At 54.0% G+C, this 24,990-nt stretch overlaps 1 protein-coding gene across 8 annotated transcripts in view; it reads left to right on the top strand.

Annotated features, from left to right (window-relative positions):
* Tfeb (transcription factor EB) overlaps positions 1-23,072 on the top strand; it is a 54,679-nt gene extending 31,607 nt beyond the window's left edge. For 3 of the 8 annotated variants that reach the window (XM_087565790.1, XM_087565788.1, XM_087565791.1), the window contains 8 exons: positions 16,566-16,800; positions 16,882-17,136; positions 17,597-17,677; positions 18,907-19,027; positions 19,124-19,180; positions 19,766-19,841; positions 20,298-20,445; positions 22,004-23,069. In XM_087565790.1, coding sequence (XP_087421916.1) covers positions 16,588-16,800; positions 16,882-17,136; positions 17,597-17,677; positions 18,907-19,027; positions 19,124-19,180; positions 19,766-19,841; positions 20,298-20,445; positions 22,004-22,483 — 1,431 coding nt within the window. In that variant the 5' untranslated portion in view covers positions 16,566-16,587 and the 3' untranslated portion in view covers positions 22,484-23,069. Of the gene's footprint in view, positions 1-164; positions 211-445; positions 573-1,655; positions 1,984-16,313; positions 16,801-16,881; positions 17,137-17,596; positions 17,678-18,906; positions 19,028-19,123; positions 19,181-19,765; positions 19,842-20,297; positions 20,446-22,003 lie in introns of those variants that run through there. The other 5 variants (XM_087565789.1, XM_087565792.1, XM_087565787.1 and 2 more) reach the window with 5 other exon arrangements.
* The last annotated feature ends 1,918 nt before the right edge of the window (positions 23,073-24,990 follow it).

The raw sequence follows: 24,990 nt of genomic DNA, 5'->3' as shown, positions 1-24,990 counted from the left end.
GAGTGGTAGGTAGGTTATGACTCAGTCGGTGGAGTGCTTGTCCAGTGCACATGGAACTCAGGGTTTGATTTTCAGACCCATGCGAAACCAAGCTTAGTGGCTCAAGTCTGTAATCCAAGTACTTGGGATGCGGAGGCAGAAGGTCAGAAGATAAGGTCATCTTCACCTCTGTAGTGAGTTTGAGGCCAGTGTGGCTGCATGAGATGCTGGGTAAGAAAGCCCCCAGTCTGAAGCTGGCAAGGGCAGAATTTACCTGGGGCAGGGCTGGGGCAGGGCTGGGGCAGGGCTGGGGCAGGGCTGGGGCAGGGCTGGGGCAGGGGTCACACATCTCCACTGGACAGGTGCAGCATATGGATTCTTAGGGCTTTACTTTTCTTCCTAGCTGTCACTTGTAGTTCTTCTCTTTTGACGTTCGGTCACAGTTGGGTGTCTTGGTGGTTGTGTCAGGCACACGTCTGCCCCTGTTGGCCACCCACCTCACCTCTGAGTCTCCCTGCTTACTAGGAGTGTCTCCTCCCCAGGTCCACCTTACCCACTGTATAGAAAGGTGGCCGTGCTGGCTCCAGGCCCAGGTGAGCTGGCCAGGGGCAGAGAGCGTTTGCTCAGGAGCTATAAGGTGGGCTTGTGCTGGGGGTGGTTTTCTGGTTCACCCTCACGTTTGGGTTCAAGCTTCTTGCATATGTGGGGAACCTGCTGCCGGAGTGACAACCCCTGGGAGGGAAATGGAGCAGCTCAGAGTCCTGGAGGAAGGATGTGGAGATAAAAATATTTACTTGGGGTGGGAGGAGATGCTGCCGTCCCCACCCCACCCCACCCCACCCCAACATGGTTGGGATTCCTCTCTGTCTCTTGGGAAGGGCAAAAGGCTGATGCTTACCAGAGGTAGAAATGGGAGCAAAAAGGCTTCCACGTTTTTCTCATACCTGCGCGTGGCCCCGGGGAGGTGGCTGCAGGTGGCTGGTCAGCACTGGGATGCTGACTTGAAAAGTGCTGTCACCTCAGGCTAGTGTCCTCTGGCTCCCTTGGCTGGTGGGTAGAGAGGCCCTAGGTACACGGCTGAGCTCTGCGTCAGGCAGCTGACGTCCCTGGAGACACCCAGGTGGGCTAGGCTGGGATAGCCCCCTCAGCCAGGGAGCCTTCAGGTTCTCTTCCCTGGAGCCAACTGTATCTTGGGGTAGGGCAGGAGAGGGCGTGGAGTTGGGGAAGAAGAGCCCCTCAGCTGAGGGTTCTGGATCACTGCTTGTGGTCGTCCAGTGGCCTCAGTCCATACCGGCCACCCTCTCCTGCCCCCACCATGTCTGAGTCAGACTGAAAGCAGAAGCAGCCAGACGCTGTGCCGGGTGAAGCAAGGCAAAACCAACTGTGCTATTTTGGAACCTAGTTAATTCCCCCTCGAGCTCCTCCACCTCCTCGTTCTCAGGGCTCCTGCTCTCTCCTTGTCTGAAGTGCTGTGCCTTCCTCAAGGGGACAGTCTGGATGGTACTTGGTTTCCCTGGTCTGTATGAGGTGGTGTTAAATACTCTCCTGTCTGGCTTGCTGCCTAAGAGGTGCTGGCTTCTAGGGTTCTAGTCCTTGGGTGGGTGTTGGGGCAGAGCGCCCCCATCAGGTGGGAGCTTGGCAGAGGCTAATGACCCCAGATCGCCCTGCCCTACCCTGTTCTGCATCTTTCACCAGTCCCAGGCCAGCTGTCAGCTGTGGCTCCCCGGGAGGGAGCTGAGCAGAACTTCAGGTGGGAGCCTGTCCCAGCAGCCAGTCTCAGAGGGACGGGGGAGGGGACTTCCTGACTCAAGATAATTTGGGGCCAAAGGCCTTTCTGAACCTGTGAAATCAACTCCTGCAACAGTCCCAACTGACCCCCAGAACCAGAGGCTCTGTCTTGGTAATGCTAGGCCTGTTTGGGGTTCTGGCCCCATACTCTGGGGTTTCTGTGGTGCCCACAAAAGCTTGGGTTTCCCAGAAGTCCAGCCTGCAGTGGTAAATGAGGTCAGTGGGAGGTGGGGTGGGGTGCTGACGATGGGGGGTTGGAGGTAAGACTGTCACCTGTCCACGGATAGAGTGGACAAGGGCCGCTCCTGAGGCCCCGTGGCTGGAGACGGTACAATTGCCCTTGTCCTGTGTGTCTGTGTGTGCATGTGTATGTGAGTGAGTACGTGCTTGGGAGTAAGTACACGGCGTGGCTGTCTGTGAGGTGAGAGTACCATTCCGCTGCTGTCTCTCAGCAGCCGGACCTGGTGCCTCCTGATCTACTGAGAAAGAGGGCCAAGCAGCGGACCAGTAAAAATGGGTCCTTGCCCATCTTAGGCAAGTTGGAGTTGGGGTTTAGGCAGGTGATTGAGAATAAAGTCAGCGGGAGGGGGCTTGGAGTATCCCGAGGCTCTGTGTATGTGGGAGCCTTCTGTTTCAGAATCATCCTGATTGGGGTGGGGGGGGGAAGTCCCAGGGTGCTGTGCTCGTGTCAGGGAGTATCTACGGGTGCAGTGGTGTAGGTATGAGTGTGTGTTCTTCCTGCAATTTGTCCTGACGGAGCCTCAGAAAAATCTCAGCTTCCCTTCTGCTAGGCTATAGACAGTGGGCGCCCTGCACTCCAGCCTGGGCTGTCAGCTCCAGTTCACCGTGATTATACCTGTGCTGTACTTTTCTTCTGCTGTTCTTTTCACCCTGATCTCTCCTCCTCCTTGTCCCCAGTTTTCACTCTTGGGATCAGGTGACCAGACCCTCGGAGGTCAGCATGTAAAGTCTCTTTGTTCAATGTTGTACAGATCTGGGAATTGTTGGAATGTAGCTTCTGTCTCTGGGGCCAAGCCCTGAGCCTCTGCCCTTCTAACTAGCACTCAGGGGTGTGACGCTTGTGGATTGTGGTGTGCGTGTACCTATGCCTGTGTGTGCGCATCCCAGGCCACCTTCACACTCATCCTATACTTGGTGATCACCTTGATTCCTGATGCTCCCCATCTACTTGCTGAGGGCTGGGATTATAGGCTTGCAGCATCACCCCCACCTGATCACAGGTTGAAGAGTAAGGGCATAAAAAGACGCTTACCTGGGTCTAAACTGAAACCGATGGACAGGGATACCAGGTAGGGAGCTGACTGTGTACCAGCTACATGTCTACTCTGAGCTGCCATCTGTTTACAGATGGGGAAACTGAGGCTCTGAGAGCTTATGTACCAGCCTGTGACTACACAGCTGATAAGAGGCAAAGCCAGATCTGAGGTCAGCTTTGAAGGATCCAGAGCACATGTCCACCCCTCTGAACTTCAGTGCTCAGGTGAAATCACACTTCACCTGGGTCTCACTGTCAGAAGTACAGTGCAAGGGGTGGCCCTTGGTGTTCCTTGGTGGGACGACAGTCTGATGAGGAGGCTGAGCGGAGAGCGGTTCTGGGAGAGGGCTGCGTCCTGCTGCCACCTCCTTCCTTACACACACTCCAAGCGGACATGTAGGCAGCACATACGTGCTTGGGAGGCGGGTGGGTATGTGGCTTCAGGGGTAGAGTGTTCTATTACCTCCTTGTGTGATGCACATGACGACATGTGACCTAAGGCATGTTATCAGTCCCTCTCTGCCTCTTCTGTAAGATGGGGACATTTTACCTGTCACAGGTTGGTAGGGTTGCTTGGAGGATTAAGTCGGCAATATACAGCCACTCAGGATGAGCTGTGTACCCTCAGCTCTCAAGGAAATGATGAATGTGGGCAGTTTATGCCGTGGGGCTGCCTAGCTGTGTCTGGTCAGGGCTGGTTTCTCCTTCCTTTCTCTTCTCTGCAACACGCTTGTTCATTACCTGGCAGAACCTGGCTGTTGACTGTTTCTGAAACACTTAGATGGATAAGAAGAAGTAGGTTCCTTACAGAAGGGGCAGGGATCCAGGAGAGGCTGGGGTGAGGGTCAGGACCACAGGCCTCCAGGGACCCCAGGAGACACTGGCTACTGGTATAGCCAGGGATGCTTTGTGAGTCCACACCAAACTCCAGGAATATGATGGGGTGACAGTGACCCCGAGGGCCGTTAACAGCTCAGGAAGACAGAGGTGGGCCTGGGTCTGGAGCTGGTGTAGAGCCTTGGTCCCAGAGCCAGAGGTTGCTATGAATCTGACAAGGAGTTTTTCTAATCCCAAGAAAGTGTCCCAGAGACTGGAGGAGGAAGAGTGGGGTTGTGGGTGGGGGGTAACAGGCAGGCTTGGTTCCCGAGGCACTTACAGCTCTGGGGAGGTTTCTAGGATACTGGGGCATGAGAGTGCAAGGCAGCCATGGCTCTTCCCATCTAAGGCTTGCAGTCCTATCTACCATGTATACACGCCATAGCTAGACGAGGGAGGAGTCCATGAAGAAACCATTTAGCCTCATTTAGGGACTTGAGGCCCAGAGAGGTCAGGATTTGTCCAGAATCACATTGCTAGAGGTCTTGCCCATTGCATTTCTTTCATCCCTACTCTGGCCGTGGGCAAGCATTGCTGAGCTTTGTGAACACATTGCCATTGTGAACACAGCTGCCGGCAAACTGCACAGGTGACTGGGTGGCACAGATAGGGCATTGATACTTGTGGTCCTGGTCTTAGAGTCCCCTTCTTCTGTCCTCAGGCCCCATTCCTGTTTGGAAAGCCATCTGAGAGCTAAACTTCCCCGCCCCTTCCACCAGGCTCCTGTCCCATGTTGGGTGCCAAATCTAATTCATGCAATCACATTCTCTCTGACAATTTGAAGTGTTTCCCCAGACATTAATGGCCTCAGTGAGATCAAATAGATGGTCCTAAGGCTCCTGGCTATGCATCTTCTTAGCTGGAAGGTTGGGTGGGCTTGGGTCTGATAGCCTCCAAGAGAGTCAGAGGGGTTGTGTTCAGACCTTTACAGGGGCTTTCTGTAGGGTTTGCTGAGGATGGGTAAGGGGCAGCAGAGGAGCTTTCCCGTGTCCCTGTTCTTCTGCTGAAGCTGGTGGTGGTTCTCTGGGACGGCCTGAGCTGTGGGCTAGCCTGCAGCGTGAGGTCAGACAGCATGCTTTCCCCTTTGAGTCTCACTTGCCTCTTTTGCTAACATTGCTGTTTTCTCATGAGGTGTTTGTTTGTGGGGCGTGCGCAGGGTCTGACGTGGGCCATGTGTCAACTGTGACTCCTGGCATTCAGTAGGGACTCAGCAGTGCTTGCAGATGCAGGGGAGGAGAGGAGATCTGTGAGCATTCGAGGTTGACACTGACAAACACAGCAGAGGCCTCCGGGAAGGTTGCTGAATGGGCGGGTAGAGAGGTTCTGAAGAACTGGAAAGGTGGTAGCTGAGAGCCAGATGGGCGAGCAGGAAACAGAGTATCAAAGCAGAGTGAGCACAGGCTACACTAGAGTCGGGATGCAGAGCCGTGAAGGAGAGGTGGCTCAGTCCCTGGCCCCCTCCAACCAAGGGGACTGGTGGCTTGCTAGCTAAGGAAAAGCTAAAACTACAAAGGGTAGGAGAGGGAAGAAGGGCTGGGGACGGGAGGAGAGGAGAGCAGGTATATATACCTGTATATAGGTACAGATATGGGTAAGAGGCAGTCTATATGGAGGCTGGGTTAGAAGCCAGCATGTTCCAAGGACCTTTCTGATCTCTGCTCCCCACCTGTGCGTGCACACTCTTCCTGCCTCCCAGACCCTTTCCCTACACAGGAGTCCAGCTGGTCCTGAGTGACAGGACAGGCGTCTTTCTGGTCTGGGGTTGTCTTTGAAGCTCTTCCCTGTGCCCTAGACTCACAGGCTGGCCAGGCAGGAGGTGCCAGCTCCCGCCCTTTCCTGTGGAATGAGAGGTGAGGCCTGGGGCTGAGGAGCTGGAAGGGGAGGCTGCTACGGGGCTGATGGGGGAAGCTCATGCTATGCTCCTAGATCCTTCCTTGCTGCCCTTCCTCTCCTACTCACTTGCGCCTCTGCTCAGGGGTGGGAAACAAGCCTCTGGTCAGGTCTGAACACTGCTCTGTAAATCCCAGCTCAATTTAGAGAGATCATGATGCAAAAGAAAGAGTAAAAAGAAGGCAGGGGTTATAGTTCAGTGATAAAGCACTTGCCGAGGGTTTGGGAGACCCTGAGTTCAAGTCCCTCTACCTCAAACATAAAAGGAAACAGGGCTGAAGAGATGGCTTACAGGATGAAGTCCCTTCCTGCAGTCAAACCCCAAGGACCATTTTGGATCCCCTGTACTCCTGCAAATGCAAGATCGGTGTGCAGCCTGCCTTTAATTCCAGCACCTGGGATAGGTAGAGACAGGGGCTCTGGAGCAAGCCGGCTAGCTAGACAAGCGCTTATCAGTATGCTCTGAGTTCAACTGAGAGACCTTGCCTCAATAAATAAGGTGAAGAAAGACTGAGGAAGACCTGATGTCAACCTCTGGCCTTCATGTACACCATACATTCCATACACACTACAGACTCACACACGTGTACACCATATACACATCACACACTCACACACATACACACCACTCACATATATGCAGACCAACACACATGCATATTATACTCTACACACACACACACACACACACACACACACATGCACACCACACACACACCATACACACACGTGAACACCCCACACATCATACATCCATATACATGCACACCAACCTCACATGCATACTACAGACTCTCACACATGCACATCACATACACGACACACAGACACACACATGTTCAAAGACAGGCCTCTGACGGCAGCCAGCCTCTAGCTCTAGCCATGGATTCACGGCTTCCTGTCGGCACTCAGCGCTTCTTGGGATGGCTGTGTGTGCTCTACTGATGCTTGTTAAGTCCCCCTTTTTGAGCCTCTGTGTCACTCTGTTTGGGACCTGCAGTTGTTACCTGTAAGGGTCAGGCAGGCCTGGGTTAATTGTCCCCACCAAGTCAATTAATGACAGGCCACATTCTGCATGAGAGCTCAAGTGTCTTGGAAACCAGTGAGGCCTTCAGGATTCAGCCTTCAGGGTGAGGCCTTGGGGGATCCTCAGGTGCTTCCCATCTAACCTCCAGTGTTGACTCCATGGGGGAAGGGAATGGCAAAGTTCATGAGTTACATGATTCAGATGTGTGCATTTAAATTTTACATTTATTTATTTGTTAGGGGCGTGAGCGTCACAGTGTACATACGGGAGGTCAGAAAACAAGTTGCATGGGTTGGGTGTCTCTTTCAACCATGTGTATCCTGGGGTTGAGCTCAAGTCATCAGGCTGCTTGGCGAGTATCCTTACTGACCGAGCCGTCTCAGTGACCTCGAATGTGACTGCTTTGCTGGAGTCAACTAGCAACCAATAAAAAGGAGAGAGACCTAAAGGCACCTAACAAGTGCCTGTGACAACGGTTCCAGAGGATCTGTGGCCTTGTTTGGGCTCGCATAGGCGTCTGTGTATACTGGTGCACATATGGGCCAGCAGGCGCGCGCGCACACACACACACACACACACACACACACACACACACACACACACACACAAATAAAAACCAAACATTTAAAAAAGACATAAAAATGGTGGGGCTGGAGAGATGGCGCAGAGGTTACGAGCACGCGTTGTTCTTGCAGAGGACCCAGGTGTGGTTCCCAGCACCCTCATCAGGGCTCACAGCCATGCACGACTCACTCCTCTGACCTCTGTAGGCACCACGTGCTGGTTTGGTGCGTATACGAACATGCAGGCAAACATTTATTTGATAAATGTAAAAGCGTGTGCCACCAATCTCATTCTACCTTGGTACCAGGAACCTTCCGACCAAGCAGCATGCATGACTCCAGTTTGATGTTCTCGGGGCAGGAAGTAGTTGAGTCTTGTGCTAGCCTTCCTAGCAAAGAGTGGCTGGCAGGATGCTGGGGTGACAGCCTGTATTGAAGATGCCTCCCCTGAGAGCCCAGGGAACTGGGAACTGCTCTTCTACTTCTGCAAGTCCCCTGCAGTGGGCTTCATAAGCTTCCCGAACATAAGCTTTGGGAGTCAAACAGTCTCTCAGAGGCTGCCCTGTGCCTGCCTGGAGCCCTGGCTGGGAGTGGCGAATGGATAGGTGACCAGAAGGAACAAAGAGACTCGGGCTGTGGAGACGCTCGGTGGATAAAGTGCCTGCTGTGCATGAGGACCTGAGTCTTCATCCTCAGGACCCAGTGAAAAGCAGCATCTCTCACCCCAGTGCTGGGGAAGTGGGAGGCAAGACAGGAAGATTCTGAAGCACTTTGATTAGCCTTACTAGTCAATTGGCGAGCTCTGGGTCAGTGAAGACCCTGTCTCAAAAACCAAAATGGAGGATGATCTAGGAAGACAATCTCTGGCCTCTACATACATGTTCTCTCTCTCTCTCTCTCTCTCTCTCTCTCTCTCTCTCTCTCTCTCTCTCATCTCTCTCTGTGTCTCTCTGTCTCATACACACACACACACACACACACACACACACACACACACAACACAGTTTATTCAGGGACATTACCTGAAGCTTCCTGAGCTCAGATGGATGGCTGACAGGAGTGCAGACACACTGTGCACACTTTCCCCTAACCTGGGCATACTCTGTTGGGAGCTGGCTCCAACTAGCAAAACCTGGCTGACTGGTGGGGAAACTGAGGCAAACATTGAGTCATGGCCAAGACTGACTTGAACCCACTGAATTCTGATCCCAAGTCCTATGAGAAAACTACCGACCCTACCTGAGTCCCATGGCTGCTTCTTTAGTAGAGGCAGTCATGTCCTGGGGTATGGCCATCGTGTGGATATCCGTGCTAGTTTGATACTTCCCTTGCTCTTTGAGACAGGGTCTCATGTAGCCTAGATTGGTCTTGAACCTCTGATCCTCCTAACCCCAACCCAGGGGGATGCTGTGATTTCTGGTGTGCACTAGCATGTCTGGTTTATTCGGTGCTGAGTGGGGAATCTCTCCACTGCCACCGCCTTCCTGCAGCAGAGGCCACACAGAGGAGAGACCATTCCCCAACTGTGAATCCTCTTCCCAGACTCCTTCCTTTCCTCCGGCATCCATTCCTCTGCCCAGGCCTTTGTCTAGGGTCATGGTTTCCTTAGGATTGAGCCCCGGATCCCACAGGATGACCGGAGGAGAAAGTCTCTCTCCCCACTGTGGAGGCAGGCCTGTAACAAATGACTTAAGCAGGCGCCCCTGCTCTGGTCTCACACTTTGTGGTTTCCGCTACCAGACATGTGCTTTACTGGGAATGCGGAAAACTGTCTCTGCCCTTTGAAGAAGGCTAGTTGTGTCTCCTGTGTTTGGCGGTTCCAGACTGTTGCTAGACACCATCCTGGCTCTCGGCTGTATGAATGAGATCAGCTGCTGAACCCTTTGATGGGTACAGTACTTCTTCAAGGGAACCCCTAAAATCAAAGGAAGCCACCCTCACTCGGCCCACACAGGGCAGAGGTGGTTCCCAGCCCCGGAAAAGCCAGACTGCCTTAGCCCAGCCCTGATATCAGCCCTGTGGCAGGAGCCTCTCTGTCTGTCTCCGGCTCTGTGGTTATGAATGAACTACAAAAATTAAATCAGGCTGAAGCTCCAGGGTGATGATGCTTACTTGTGATGCCAGAATTTGGGACGTTGAAGCAGGAAGATCAGGAGTTTGGGTTATCCTTAGCTACATAGCAAGTTTGAGGCTAGCCTGGGCTAAATGGGGGTGGGGGAGCTAGAGAGCTAGCTCAACAGTTAAGAGCACTTACTGCCCTTTCCATAGGACCCAAGTTTGGTTCCTCAGCATCCACTTTAGCCAATTCAACTACCTATAACTCCAGATCCAACATCCCTCTGCTTTCCTTGGGCACGTGCACACACATGAGTGCATGCACACACGCACACAGAGTCTTTTTTTTTTTTTTTAACTTGAGTATTTCTTATATACATTTCGAGTGTTATTCCCTTTCCCGGTTTCCGGGCCAACATCCCCCTAATCCCTCCCCCTCCCCTTCTATATGGGTGTTCCCCTCCCCATCCTCCCCCCATTGTCGCCCTCCCCCCAACAATCACGTTCGGTCTTAGCAGGACCCAGGGCTTCCCCTTACACTGATGATCTTACTAGGATATTCAATGCTACCTATGAGGTCAGAGTCCAGGGTCAGTCCATGTATAGTCTTTAGGTAGTGGCTTAGTCCCTGGAAGCTCTGGACACACAGAGTCTTTTAAAAACACACATTCACTTAACACCCTTGCTCTTGTTGTCCACAAAAGCCAGTCATATTTTGTGTACTTCCTCCCAAGAGGTGCATGTGTCACACCATTAGGTGATAGCAGATTCATTAATTAGGTGATAGCAGATTCTATATAAAATTGTGCGTCTTAGATTTTGCCATAAACCCTAATTTATTGGGCAACCCTGTTGCTGGACATTAAGAGTTTACTTATTCCTGTTTTGTGTGTATGGCTATTTTGCTTGTGTGTTTGCCTGCTGCCCACAGAGACAGAGCAGGAGAAAGTATCGGATCCCCTGGAGCAGGAGTACAGACAGCTGTGAGTTTGTGCGGGCGCTGGGAATCCAGCTTGTGCTGACTCATCCCTCCAGCTACTCAGGCTCTTGCTATGTAGCCTCGGCTGGCCAGAAACTCAGCCACACAGGCCAGGCTGGCCTCAAACTTTCACTCCTCTTCCTGTTTGATTTCTGCCGTGCTGGGAGCTCAGGAAGGACCTATCCTGAGACCTTTTTTGTAGCTCTCTTCAGACACACCAGAAGAGGGCATCAGAGCCCGTTACAGATGGTTGTGAGCCACCATGTGGTTGCTGGGAATTGAACTCAGGTCCTCTGGGAAAGTAGTCAGTGCTCTTAACCTCTGAGCCATCTCTCCAGTCCTTGTTTTTACTTTTTTTTTTTTTTTCAAGACAGGGTTTCTCTGTGTTGCCCTGGCTGAACTGAAATTCTGTAGACCAGGTTGGCCTGAAACTGAGATCTGCCTGCCTCTGCGTCCCGAGTGCTGGGATTAAAGGCGTGTGCCACCACCACCTGGCTCTTGAGACTTTTAATTTTTTTCTATATAATTACTTCCTTTGGGCTAGTGAACATGTGTAATAAAAACCATCTTTGCAGCGTGCTTTGCAGTGTGTGCGTGTGTGTGTGTGTGTGTGTGTGTGTGTGTGTGTGTGTGTGTGCACGTGCGCGCGCGCACACTGGTGTATAAATGGAGGTTCAGAGGACAACTCGTGAAAGCCAGTTCTCTTCTTCCTTGTGGGTTCTGGGGATCAAACTCAGGTCTCCAGGTTTGGTGACAGGTGCCTTTATCCACTGAGCCATCTCACCAGCTCCCCAAAGATTGAATTGGCAGTTGTGCCAAGGGAGCCTATCGTGGACATGCTTGGGTTGGGGACCTTGGTGAAGGCAAATTGCTTACTAATTTCTTTTAAACTGTGTGAGGTCAGCCTCCCTCCTTCAGTGAGCTTAAAAAAAAAAAATGAGAACGATTTGGACAGAGCAGCTGGGCTAGTGCTCATAAACAAGTCAGCCCTTCCAACCCACACCTGCAGGAGTCAGACCACTCCTGGTCCCCTCCTGCAGCGTCCTTTCTCCCTCTCGGCAGTTCCCCAAGGCTAACCGGGTCCTGGCGACTTCTCACACAGTGGCGTCATACCTGGGTTTGAGCTTTACATTCTCAGGTGGGACTTTTGTGCTGTTCTGCTTTTGTTGTTGTTGTTGATTTTGCTGGCGTGGATTTTCGAGACAGGGTCTCTCTGTGTAGCCCTGGCTATCCTGGAGTTTGATATGTAGACCAGGCTGTCCTTGAACTCACAGAGAGATGTCTGCCTCCTCTTCCTCTGAGAATCAAAGGCATGTGCCACCACACCCAGCCTGGCTCGGGGGATTTAAGTCTGGCCTCTATTGTCTGCCAGAGCCTCTGGCAGTGGTGTGTGAGGTCAGTGGCTGAGTGGTGACCAAAGGTGCAGCTTTTTCCCGGGGGAGGGCGAGAGAGAGGGGGAACCAGCCTGGAGCTTGCATCGTAGACCAGGTTGGCCTGGAATTCATAGAGATCTGCCTGCCTCAGCCTTCAGAGTGCTAGGGTTCAAGCCATGGCCACCATGCTGGCACGGTGCATAGTCTCTCTATCTCTTCTGTCAGTGGATATTAGGTAGTGTCTAGTTGGGCTCTGGTCACGGTGCTGCCAGGGGACATCCTCATCAGTGTCCTTGAGTGACCACAAGGGCTTCAACTCTGTAATCCAATGTTTACTTTTTTTATTTTAATCTTAGACGAGGATTCATGTGGTTAGCCTCAAATTCCCTGTGTAGCCAAAGCTGGCCTTAAGCTTCTCTTGCCTCTGTGTTCCCTGATCACAGGCAAGTACCACAATGCCCAGTTTACACAGTGCTGGGGGGACCGAGTCCAGGGATCTGCCTGCTGGGCTACATCACCAGTGCCTATGTTCCAGGTTTTAAAGATGCTACCTACAAGGCAGAAAATTTCCTAGGAAGCTGGGTATGGGTGACAGATGCCTCCCAGCATGTGGGAGAAAGGGACAGAAGGATCAAGAGTTTGTAGACAGCCTACACAGCATAGTGAGACCCTGTCTTTCAAAACAGCGCCAGGGAAGCAGCTCTTTGGTAGAGTGCCTGCCCAGTGTGCAGAAAGCCCTGAGTTGGATGCCTAGTAGCACATGAAACCAGATGTGGTGCACAGCTGGAATCCTAGCACTTGGGGAGAGGAAGCAGGACCATCGAGGTTTGAGGTCATCCTCAGTTCATATTGAGTTCAAGAGCAGCCTGTCACTCTTTGTGCCCTTGTCACTCATGGTCTCCACCTGGCTTAACAGTCACTGCTCTGAGTGGGGCAGGACTTGGGCCTGGCAAGACAGCCTTTGGGGCTGCGCACTTCTTTTCAGAGATGCATGATCAGACACGATCAGGATCAGGTGGGGCCCCACAGGCCTCTAGACGCTCTAGCCTGCCTCCCACGAGCCACACAGAATCATGCCGGCGAGTTATGTGCTTCAGAAGTGGAGGGTTTATATGAGAAAACCATGTCCCTCCTTACCACTCTTCCCCAAAGGGGACCATTTGGAGCAGGTTCATGTGCCCGGGAGCCCAGAACGGTGTGTTAAAAGTAGAGATGGGGGCTGGGCTGTTTCATGCATTGTTCTCCTCCCTGTTGCTTAGTAACTGTGCAACTTTGGACCAGTCACTTCTCTTCTCTGTGCCTCCATTTCTTCCCTGGAAATCTCTACAGTGGTAGTCCTCCCCTTCCAGATTCTGTCTCATCTTTCTGCCCATCTGTTCATTCTCTGCCTAACTAGGGCTCCTCCTCCTCTTCCTCTTCCTCTTCTTCCTCCTCTTCATCTTCTTCCTCCTCTTCCTCTTGCTCCTCCTTCCCTTCCTCTCCCCCCTCCCTTTTTTTCTTATGGTCCATCTTTGATATCTCCTTTCCTGGATCCAAGACTTCCTACTGACATTTCTCTGTGCTCCTATCCCGACTTCCACTCCTCTCCTTAGAACCCAGTGTGTTCATACTCAGACGTAAATGACTTGTTGGGGAAGTCTGGCTGCTGGTGGGCTGGTGAAACCCAGGAGTCAGGACCCTCTCTTCCAGCTGCTGAATGCCTACAGGGTGCAGAGTTCCCCGAATTCTCTCTCTCCTGGGACTTTCACAGCCTCAGCAGGAAGACGTAGAGATGGAGTTAATTCTGTAGCCTTAATTGTCCTGGAACTCAATACGTAGACCAGGCTGGCCTTCGATTTACAGAGATCTTCCTTCATCTGCCTCCCCAGTGCTGGGATTAAAATTGTGTAGCACCACACCCAGCCCTGGAAAGCACTCTCATTGGTTTGCATTACAGGGATCAAGAAAGCTAGGCACACTAATAAATTCCTATGTCACTCAGCCTGCAAAGGTAGTCGCCGGCCTGGGGAGTCACTGGGTTGTGCCCAAGCTGGACCTGGACGAACAGCAGCTGGAAGTGCCCGATGGTCCTGGTATGCAGATGGGGTTGACTGTGCCACTAGGAGAGCCAGAGCCATTGAGCCTTGCTCTTAGGAGTTGGTAGTATCTGGGTTAGGGGTGTGTGTGTGTGGGGATTCTGTCCTGGTGCCTGTACAGAGGCCCCATGGGTCCCATGTTGCTAGGCTTTCGAAGTGTGCCTTCCAGGCTTTGAGGGGCAGAAAGGGAGGGACATAGATTTTGGGCATTCCCTGTCTTTTGGCGACTCCTGACAGAAGGCACTGAGGCCGACCAGCAGACCCCAAGTCCTCACAAGTCCTTCACCCTCTCCCATTCTTCCAAGCCCAGTAGGGGAGGCTAGAGATTTGCCATGAGGCATACACGTTTAAGTGCAGTGGTCACTGACACCCACCAGTCAGCTAGACTTTGACTGTTTATACTAGCTGCCAGGGTGCCCATCCCAGGGGAGGGGATGAGTTCCCACGCCCACTTCACAGACCGAGAGCTGAGGCTAATGCAGCCAGAGCCGGGCCTAGCAGGCCCTTGAGGTAGCCAGGCCAACTCTTTGTCAGGGGAACAAGGGACTCCTTCTCCCTAGCCCTCCCTGAGCTGGCTGGCACGGCCAGGCGCCTTGGCCCCCACTGGCCATGTGAAGTTGGATTGTCCGTGAAGGAGGGGCTGCTGGCTGTCTGAGTGGCTGTGTGGGGCCCGCATCTGGTCAGAGCTAGGGTCTGCTTGCCAGTGTGATGGGTAGGGTGTGGTGTGGAGACAGGGACATCTCTCTGTGAGAGCTAGAGAAAAGGTCCCGGGAGGGATTGGAGGCTGCAGCTGGTGGCTGCTACCGAACGGGGTGGGGGGCAAGGGCAGGGTGTCATTGCCTGGGCTGTTGGGGGCTGCCCTGTAGAGCACGGCTGCTGCATGCTGCAGGCCACACAGCATGGTGGGTAGTCTCCCTCCAGATCAACCAGTTATACAACTGGGGACAACGCTGCCCCTCCCCCACCCTCTCCTCCCTGGCATGGGGTAGACCAGATCCCTGGGGCGGGGCCCTAGCTTTTTCCTACTGGGTGCCTTTGTTTTCCCTTCTTTATAAAAGATGATTTGTAGTTGAGCAAGGGCCTCCCCACAGGAGGCCTTGGCTCACAGTTTGAAGACTCTAGCTAGATTGTACTAGTCCCACGTACTCAGACTGCCAGGCACTGCACAAACCCTGCAGTTTTTACTGAATGCCCAGGAAGATGACGTTTACAGAGGAAGGAACTGAGGCTCCAGGAGATTATAGCTTGCCCAAGGTCACACGACAGAGAACCAGCACTCCGCTCCACCAGTCCTGTGGGGAAGCCACTGCTCAACCATGAAGTCCTGTCTTGCCAAATCCCTCTAGTCCCTAACTGTACCGTCATGGACTCAGATGCCACCAGGCCCTGTACCTGTCCCTGAGAAGTCACTAGGTTCTGCTCAGTGGCCTAGTGGGGGAAGGGATTTGGCTATCGTCACTCAGTGAGCTAGAGACAGAGCAGGCCAAGATGCTGGGCTCATTCTAGCCCGCCCTGCCACCCTTCAGCCTTGCTGTGGGGCCTCAGCCACACCCTCCTATGGTGGGTTCTACTTGGAGCTCCAAGCAGTGAGGAGCCCTGCAGTGTTCCTTCTGCACAGGGCTCGCCTGCCTGTGGGCCTCCCTTTCTCACCCAGATTGTGGGATCCAGGGGCAGGAGCAGGGTACATCTCCAGTGCCTGGTTTGTGGATAATAACCGCTCTCACTCCCTTCACACATTGGCTTCTTTCTTTCTGTCTCCCATGCCCCGGCGGCTAGAGGCTGAAGGTCTAGCCGTAAACAAACAGATGAAATTTATCCCCTCAGGGGACTTGCATTCCTCGTTAGGGACAGACAGCAAATAACAATAACAAACGCAATAAGAAGCAAAAAGTGCTCTGTCCTAGATGGTGGCATCTGATATAGAGAAGCAAGGTGGTGGGGGTATGCCGTCTTAACACAGTGGCCCCGAAACGACACTCTGAGGTGAAGAAGTGAGAGCCTCGAGGGTATCTGTGGGAAGAGCATTCCAGGTGGAGGCCGCAGCAAGTGCAGAGGCCTAGGGTGGAAGCATGCCTGGAGTGTTTGAAGGGTAGTTAAGGCTGGAGGTGTGGCTGGAGTAGGGAGAACAGGGGAGAGAAGCCTGTGTTGGGGGCAGGATGTCTAAGGGGAACCATGGGGGCGCAGCAGGTTACAGAGGGCCATTAGGCTGTGTTTAAGGGTTTAGTCTTTTGTTCCGATGAACTGGGAGCTATGGAGAGTTTGGAGCAGAGAGCAGGGCAGGAACAGGATGATGGAGCCGCTACAAGCAGATGGTGGGGGCGGAGCGCGGAGGAGCATCTGGAGGCTCCTCAGGCCCTCTGGAGGCGTGGTGCAGGCTGGCCTGGGGAGGGGCAGGAGAGGAGGATGGAGCTGAGGCCAGGTATGAAATACCCAGGATGTGGATGTGACAGCGAGGGGACAGGAGGACTCCTGCGGTCACTGAAGGACAGAGTCTTCACCTCTAATCTCGAAGTCGGGGAACTAGGGGCCATGGCTCAGCTTGCTCAGCGGTCTTGGGCAAATCCCTTCTGTCCGGACTCAGTTTCTCCTTATGCACAATGGGAGCAACCGTACTTAGGCCAGCCCACGCTTAAAGACTCCGAGGATGATGAGTACTTCATGGACCTGTCTTCCCTCGACTGCAGGGAGCCGGAATCAACCGCTGCCATGGCGTCGCGCATCGGGCTGCGCATGCAGCTCATGCGGGAGCAGGCGCAGCAGGAGGAGCAGCGAGAGCGCATGCAGCAGCAGGCCGTCATGCATTACATGCAGCAGCAGCAACAGCAGCAGCAGCAGCAGCTGGGAGGCCCTCCCACCCCAGCCATCAACACCCCAGTTCACTTCCAGTCGCCACCACCAGTGCCTGGGGAGGTGCTGAAGGTAAGGCCTCTGCCTCTTCTGTCCCTGCTCCCTGGAGAGGAGTCCTGGCGCCCTCCACAGCTGTGTCACCCTCGTCCCCAGGTGCAGTCCTACCTGGAGAACCCCACCTCCTACCACCTGCAGCAGTCTCAGCATCAGAAAGTCCGAGAGTACCTGTCCGAGACCTACGGCAACAAGTTTGCTGCCCACGTCAGCCCAGCCCAAGGCTCCCCGAAGCCTCCACCAGCAGCATCCCCTGGGGTGCGGGCTGGACATGTACTGTCCACCTCGGCCGGCAACAGTGCCCCCAACAGTCCCATGGCCATGCTACACATCAGCTCCAATCCTGAGAAAGAGGTGAGCGAGGGTTCCTGGCTTGGTGTCAGGTGTGTGTGTGTGTGTGTGTGTGTGTGTGTGTGTGTGTGTGTGTGTGTGTGTGTGTGTGTATGTGTGTGTGTGTGAGAGAGAGAGAGAGAGAGAGAGAGAGAGAGAGAGAGAGAGAGAGAGAGAGAGACTGGTCTTAGTGGCAGAAGTGAGGGTGTATCTAACGGAATTCTAGCCTCAGGGAGGCAAAGTGCAGGTCTGAGGAGAGTTACAGTCGTCTTGCAACTCTGCTGGGGACAGGGCAGACTCACAGAGGAGAGAATGCTCTCCCAGCCCTGGGAAGGGGTGTCAGGAACTCCCTGTCAAGGGAGTCCTTGGGCTCAGCTGAGGGACCCTCTCAGGGCCGGTTCCTGGTGAGCAGGTTGGGCTGCAGGAGGTAAGCAGCTGCCCTCTTCAGGCGGGCCAGCCCCACACGGACGTTTCTCTTTTCTAGTTTGATGATGTCATCGACAACATTATGCGCCTGGACAGCGTGCTGGGCTACATCAACCCCGAAATGCAGATGCCTAACACGGTATTTTGGGGCTAGATGGGAGGGGGATGGCACACACAGTGGATCCCTGGCTGGAGAGAGTTGTCAGAGCAGGGAACTGGTGTCTCTGTGGAGGCAGGCGTCCCCTCCGTCATTACTGTGACAGGGACCCAGGGTCTCTTGGGAGGCAGAACTAGGCAGAGGTAGGTGAGTTTCCGCAACCACAGGACCCATCTCTCTGACAGCCTTGTCTGTGCGTCTCCTTGGCTTTGGCAGGGAGGGCGTGGCTTAGATGGCAGATGAGGAGCCAAGTTTGAGTCAGGAAGCCCTGGGTTTCTGTCACGACCTTGGGAAGCCCCACCACAGTTCTGACTCTGTCTACTCATTTGCAAAACTGGGGTGATGCCATCTACCTACAGGGCTATGGGGAGATTAGAAGGGACAAAAAGAGGGAGGGGTTGGAGAGATGGCTCAGTGGTTCACAGGTCAGACTGCCTTCAGACGACCTCAGTTTGGTTCCTCAAACCCATGTTCGAGGTTTACAGTGACCTGCAACTCAAGCTCCAGGGACCCACTGCCTTCTGATGGACTCTGTGGCCACCGTACAGACCTCCATGCAGACACATATATACACACACAGAATTTAACGCTAAACACAAAATGGAAATACAAAAAAACGAAGGGTGACAGGAGTTACTTCTGAGAGGCAGGCCTGCTAGAGGCCACAGCCCAGTTGCCTTTCTTTGGGCTCGCCCAGTTCCTTTGGCCCTGCCATGTCACCGAGAGAACCAGGAGGCAGCAGTCAGCCTTCAGTTCCTTCTGCCCTGGTGACACTGCCGGGTGTCTGCCTTGGACGCAGGGTTCTGCAGTTAATTATCCAGTCTCCCTCTGCGGCTCCTGTCTGTGCGCTGGGTCTCTAAACCAGTGGTTGGCTCTTGCCTGGCTCTGGGGTAGGACCCAGCCGAGCTTACTCCTGCCCTGTTAAATTCCATACTCTGAGGAAACCTTGCAAAAACTCTCAAACAGATTGAGCCCCTCCCTAGGACTTCTACAGAAAGAGCCTAATCCCGTCCTTGCCTGGGTTCGTCCTCACCCTGGCCGGGGGCTACTGAGGGCAGGGCTGTGAGGAGCCGTACTTCAGCCAAGCCTCGCACACTGCCTCCTGGAGAAGGGGCTCAGGGGTAATTTTAGCATTGCTCAGAGCAGCAGCTGCTGGGACCATGGGTCCAGGTGAGGACTCACCAAGCCCTCCTCCACCCCTTCCCTCACAGCTACCCCTGTCCAGCAGCCACCTGAACGTGTACAGTGGTGACCCCCAGGTCACGGCTTCCCTGGTAGGTGTCACCAGCAGTTCCTGCCCTGCCGACCTGACTCAGAAGCGAGAGCTAACAGGTACCATGTCCTCTTGCCTGTACCTTTGGGGCTCCCCGTCTTCCTTTTTTCTCTCTGCCTTCTTTCCCACCACCTCTTTGCTTCTTTGGCCTCCAGATGCTGAGAGCCGGGCCCTGGCCAAGGAACGGCAGAAGAAAGACAATCACAACTTAAGTGAGTCCTGCTGGCCCCCTTCAGCTCACCTAGGCTGGGGAGCCAGCCCCTGCCCCATCCCCGCCCTAGCCCCTCTACCAGTGTCCCTAACTTGGGGCACCGGCATGCTCCAAGGCTGTGACCCCCCCTCCCCCTTCCAGGCTTTTTAGGAAAGTGGGAGGGGCCGATAGAAGCAGTTACTCTTGAATTTTCCAGTCAATCGGATTTCAGTCTTCAGAGCCTGGGGCACTAGGAGTGAAGGAGGCTGCTCCAGGCAGTTCTCTGGCTGGAAGCTGAACTGGTTTCCTGACCCCGCCCCCTAATTATCTAGACTGCACCCAGATCCTCCTCAGCTTTCAGGGTCTCTCTTTTGTTTTATTTTGTTTTGAGAAAGGGTCTCTAGCCCTGGTTGCCTTGGAACTTACTTATGGCCCAGACTGGCCTAGAACTCACAGAGATCCACCTGCCTCTGCCTCCCAGGCAATGGAATTGCCACCACACCGGGCTTTGGGTGCCTTGTCTTCTAAACAGGTTTTCTATGGGGTGTCCAGTTTAGGTTGGGGGCTCCGCCTTTCTAACCATAACCTCTGGAATCTTAATCTGTAGTTGAGAGAAGACGCAGGTTCAACATCAATGACAGAATCAAGGAGCTGGGAATGCTGATCCCCAAGGCCAATGACCTGTGAGCGGGTTTCTGGAGGGAGGGAAGGGTCGGGCTAGGCAGCAGCTGTAGGTACTGCCAGCTCTCGGTTGCTAAGGGCAGTGGTGGAGGTAGCGTGTTTGAGAAGAAAAGGTCTCTGCTCCTGCTGGGTCGAGACAGCTTCTGTTAGGAAGGGAGGCTTCAGGGTAAGGAGGGGACTTCCTGGAGGAGGGGCCTTACTGGAAAGTGTCTGGAGAGCTGTGAACTGAAGGGGAGGAGATGCTGGCCAGGAGAGCTGAAGACAGGAAGATGGGCACGGGGTGGACAGATTGCTTGAGCCCAAGGATTAGTGAGGACCTGGACGTTTCTGTGGACGTTTGTATGAGGCTGGGTATGAGTGAGGGTGGGGGCAGCTGGGACTCTGAACCAAGCCTAGGGTCAGAGGCCCTGGCCAGGCCTCTGGGTTCGCCCTCTCACCCCATCTGGTTGTGGCTGCAGGGACGTGCGCTGGAACAAGGGCACCATCCTCAAGGCCTCTGTGGATTACATCCGGAGGATGCAGAAAGACCTGCAGAAGTCCCGGGAGCTGGAGAACCACTCTCGGCGCCTGGAGATGACCAACAAGCAGCTCTGGCTTCGCATCCAGGTCTGACAGGGACTTTGCACTCCAAGGGCAGCACTCCAAGGGCAGCCCTCACTGGCTGAGCGGCTCCCAAGCCCGGGGCAGGGTGCAAACAGCAGCAGATCTGGAAATGCTGCCCATAGGGAGGGAAGCTTTATCAGTCAGCATGGAATGAAAAATGAGCCCCAGTTCCTTCAAGCAGCAAATAGCAGCAGGTTCCCTTCTGTGAAACCCTCATTTTGCCTTCCACACTGGGGGTCAGACAGGTCCATCACGTGTGTGCATGCGCACGCGCACGCGCGCACGCGCACATGCGTGTACACACACACAGTCTCTGTCTCTGTTTTGTCTCTGCTTGAGCAATTGAGCAAGCACACACACACACACACACACACACACACACACACACACACACACACACACTGTCTCTGTCTTCTGTCTCTGTCTCACTCTCTTATTCAAAGACAGGGTTTCCCTGTGTAGCCCTGGCTGTCCTAGAATTAGCTCTGTAGACCAGACTGGCCTCAGACTCACAGAGATTCTCCTGCCTCTGCCTCCCATACCCAGGAGGTCTAACTCTTAAAATCATATAGCCATGTGTTGGCCCACATTTAAAAAAATTGTTATTGAGAGGCAGGATTTTTCTTTGTAGAGCAGACAGTGCTGGAAACGCCAGGTCTCCTGCCTCCGCCTCCCAAGTGCTGGGATTACAGGCCAGTGCCACCGTGCCTGGCTCTGTTCACATATCCTTGGGCAATGCTGCATGCACACTGTGCCTAACCTGAGGGACTCAGGACTAACTCCCCCGCCCTGGGAGTCTGGGAGGCAGCACTGGGAATCGCTGGGCAGGCTTAAGAACTAAGACCTGAGCAGGTCAGGAACCTTCCAGAACTGCAATTCAGTTCCTGGCTGTATGAGAACCACCCAAGGCCGTTCCTCTTCACGGGTGGTTCTGAAACGTCCTAATGCTGTAACCCTTTAATACAGTCCCTCGTGTTGTGGTGACCCCCAGCCATAAAATTATTTTCATTGCTACTTCATAATTAGTTTTACTATACTTATGAATTGTAATGTAAACATTTTGGGAGGTGGATGTTGTTAAAGGGGTAGAGACCACTACCGTAAACAAAGTATGCTAGGACCACAGGTTTTAAACCTGAATTGCTCATGGTGGGTGATAGAAGTCACTTCTCCACCTAGGAAAACTGAACTTTGGCGGATGAGAGCTCACCCTTAATTCACGCAATGCATCTTGACCATTTCCATTCCTGCCGCCTCTAAAAATTTGAGAGAGAGAGAGAGAGAGAGCGAGAGCGAGAGTGAGAAAGCAAGCGCTGGCCAAGGTGTGCTGTGGCAACTCCACAAGCCGCTGACCAGCTCTAACTTGCAGCCTGGAGAGCTCTTGCTCTAGACTCACGCTGCTTTCTGTTCCTCCAGCTGAGATATTGTCACAGGAGATAGGGAGGGCGAGTGGTGCGGTGGGTTACCGGGAGGGCTAGCCTGTGCTGCCATTATGTGTATGGAGGGCTAGCCTGGGGCTGGTATCATGTGTATATCTCATCATTGCATCCAACCCAAACAGGAGCTGGAGATGCAGGCACGCGTGCACGGTCTTCCCACCACCTCACCGTCCGGTGTGAATATGGCCGAGCTGGCCCAACAGGTGGTGAAGCAAGAGCTGCCCAGTGAAGATAACCCAGGGGAGACCCTGATGCTGGGGTCCGAGGTCCCTGACCCTGAGCCCATGCCGGCTCTCCCACCCCAGGCCCCGCTGCCCTCAGCCGCCCAGCCACAGTCTCCGTTCCATCACCTGGACTTCAGCCATGGCCTGAGCTTTGGGGGTGGGGGCGATGAGGGGCCCGCAGGCTACCCTGATCCCCTGGGGACAGAGCATGGCTCCCCTTTCCCCAACCTGTCCAAGAAGGATCTGGACTTAATGCTCCTAGATGACTCCTTGCTCCCCCTGGCCTCTGATCCCCTCTTTTCTACCATGTCTCCTGAGGCCTCCAAGGCTAGCAGCCGGCGAAGCAGCTTCAGCATGGAGGAGGGCGACGTTCTGTGACCCTGGCTGCCCCCGTGCCAAGGAGCAGGGCTGCCTGGGAGCTGGGAGGACTGGGCAGAGCCCTCCCATCCTTCAGGCTGCACTTGGTGTGAAGTAGCTGCCTCTCTCCTTCCCCTTGGTTGCTCCCCCCCACCCCTGTTTGGACTTAGTGCCTGCCTGGCAGTCGACGGGGCTGGAAAGCTCTCCCCTCGGCTTCGGGCCCCCTCCTCTGGCGGCAGTCCTATGATGGGGAAGGACAGGGGTGAGGCAGAAGAGAAATAAGAAGAAACCCTGCTAGGGGAGCCCCTCTCTTCTGAGCCTGGGCTTTCCCATGAAGGGCATTTTGGAGAAGGGGGTACAAGTACCTCTGAGGCAGCAGCTGGTCTGGGGGTGCCCAGGCCTGCCTTCCTGGGACTAGATGGCACCCAGCCTGTCCCCCCAGCCTGAATTTCCCCACAAGTGGGCACCCACCCCCATTTGGTGCTAACAGCTCTCCCCTGGTGGTATGAGGGTGGGGTGGCCAGAAGAGGAGTCTGGGTTCAGGGTGGTGAGCACTCCCACCCCCAGACCTCCCACTTTGTGCCTTTAGTAAACACTGTGCTTTGTAGTATGTTGTCCTGGTTCTGCGGTGCGTCCTCAGCCCACAACAGGAGGGGAATCAGCCCAGTGGATCCCTTCCTGGATCAAGTGCTCCATGAAGGATCTGGAGGAGATTCTGGATTCCCAGGCCAAAGAAACAACTTTGACAGCGTGGGGCTGGGGGCATTGCCTCACTGTGGCCACATGGTGGCGCTGCAGCCATGCTGGTCTGGTCGCAGGCCTCCAGCTGTGGTCTGAACAGCTATGGTGGTGGGTGTGGGCAGATCCGCCCTCAGCGGGTGTCTTCCCTAGGGTATGTTGCTCTGGCTGGCCGGTGTTCTAGTGAGGCCCTCGACATTCTTCCCTGTGTGGGTAGCTACAGTCCAGCTGGAGACCAGGCTGTATCCCTTAATGGCTCTGGGAAATGGACCCGTTTGAACCAGTTTTGGAACAGATGAGAGCACAGGACCCTGACTGGAAGTCAAAGCTTAGGGTTCACCTCCTTTCCCATCTGGCACCATTCGCTAGTGGGGTTCAGGGAGCACTTTGCTCTAGGTTCTGGGGTGCTAGACTCTTTCCCTGGATGGGGAGGTAACCAGGGCAGGGTCTCTGTAGGTTTTGCTTAGTTCCCCAATTTTCAAGGCTTTTTTTGCCAGGGACCAAAATGACTTCTCCCTCTAAGGGCCCTAAAAGGCCAAAGGAGCCAATTAAAAAGAATTTAAAAATTTCTCTCCTCTTCGAAGAACAAGAGATCAAATCAACATTGGAACAATTAATGTTCAAAGAAAGGCAGTCAAATGGTGTGGTGGAGACGGCAGGAGGCTAGCTGAGCTGAAGGGTTAGTCTCAAGGTCGGATGCCGCTGTGGATGACCTTGGAGAGCCTGAGTTAGCCTGGGTATATCTCCTTCCAGTTTGGGGTCCTACTCCATTGCCTGGGACTTACCCTCATGAGACCCATGGGCTAAACCCCGAACTCTGGCTGAGGTCAACTGGAGACCAGAATTTGGGGTTCGTGGGGTCTGGGGCCAGCACTTCAGGTGTTGATGGATCTGACATTTCTATCGTCCTTGGGACTGAGGTGGAAAACTGCCTTCTACTTCCTCATATAAACCCTCAAGACCACCCAGAGCTACCTGTCACCAAGGTCTGGAATTCCTTTAGTTTGCAGCCTGCTTGCTGCCTGGGCACTGGGTCAAGACCAGGGTGTGAGTAGGGTTCTGTCCACACGAGGGCGCACTCACCTAGGCAACAGCAGTCCGGGGAGCCAGTCTTAAGACTGGTTAGTTCACACAGCCTGGGTGACTTCCATCCTGCCTGATGTCCACCTCTGTGACTAAACCCAAGCCAGGTGCTGCCTCCAGCAGTTCAAGCCATCGGGAAAAGTGTATCTGAGACTGGTTGGCTAGACCCTGGCCTGTGGTTACAAGGGAGTCAGGCTGGGGGTTATGACAGTCACTTAAATAAGGGGACTGTGTTCTTCCCCCTTAAATGGTGGGTATCCTTTCCAGACAGGACTTCTGCAGGGGAAAATCTCAACAAGACCGACTGCAAAGTGTGCTGTGAATCAGAGATGGCCCCTCTGACCCTTCCAGTGAGGGAGTCCCCTTTAGACCTTGGGGACAAACTATTAGGGTGCAGGGGATGAGGTCCTAGCAGTCATAGCTTCCTTGGGTCCCATGTGGGAGGACCCCAGGAAGGAGCTGAGTGGGCAGAATTGGGCTTACGCATAACACCCCACGCCCTTGACCCCAAGTTCCTGTGACTGTCTGTCTCTCTGTCCACACCAGCTTCCCCAGTTGCCAATTCTGGATTTCCAAGAGTGGCTACCTGTGATCTACAGGGACACTGCGACCTCAGGATGTCCTGCTTGGCATCCCCACCCCTTGTCCTCTTTGTCAGTTGAATTCTTCACTTGCTACTTTGTAGCTTTTAACAAGCTGAGGGTGTG

This window comes from Rattus norvegicus, chromosome 9 (genome assembly GCF_021556685.1).
Source record: "Rattus norvegicus strain SHRSP/BbbUtx chromosome 9, alternate assembly SHRSP_T2T, whole genome shotgun sequence".
NCBI lineage: Eukaryota > Metazoa > Chordata > Mammalia > Rodentia > Muridae > Rattus > Rattus norvegicus.
This window is presented reverse-complemented; position numbering and strand designations above follow the sequence as displayed.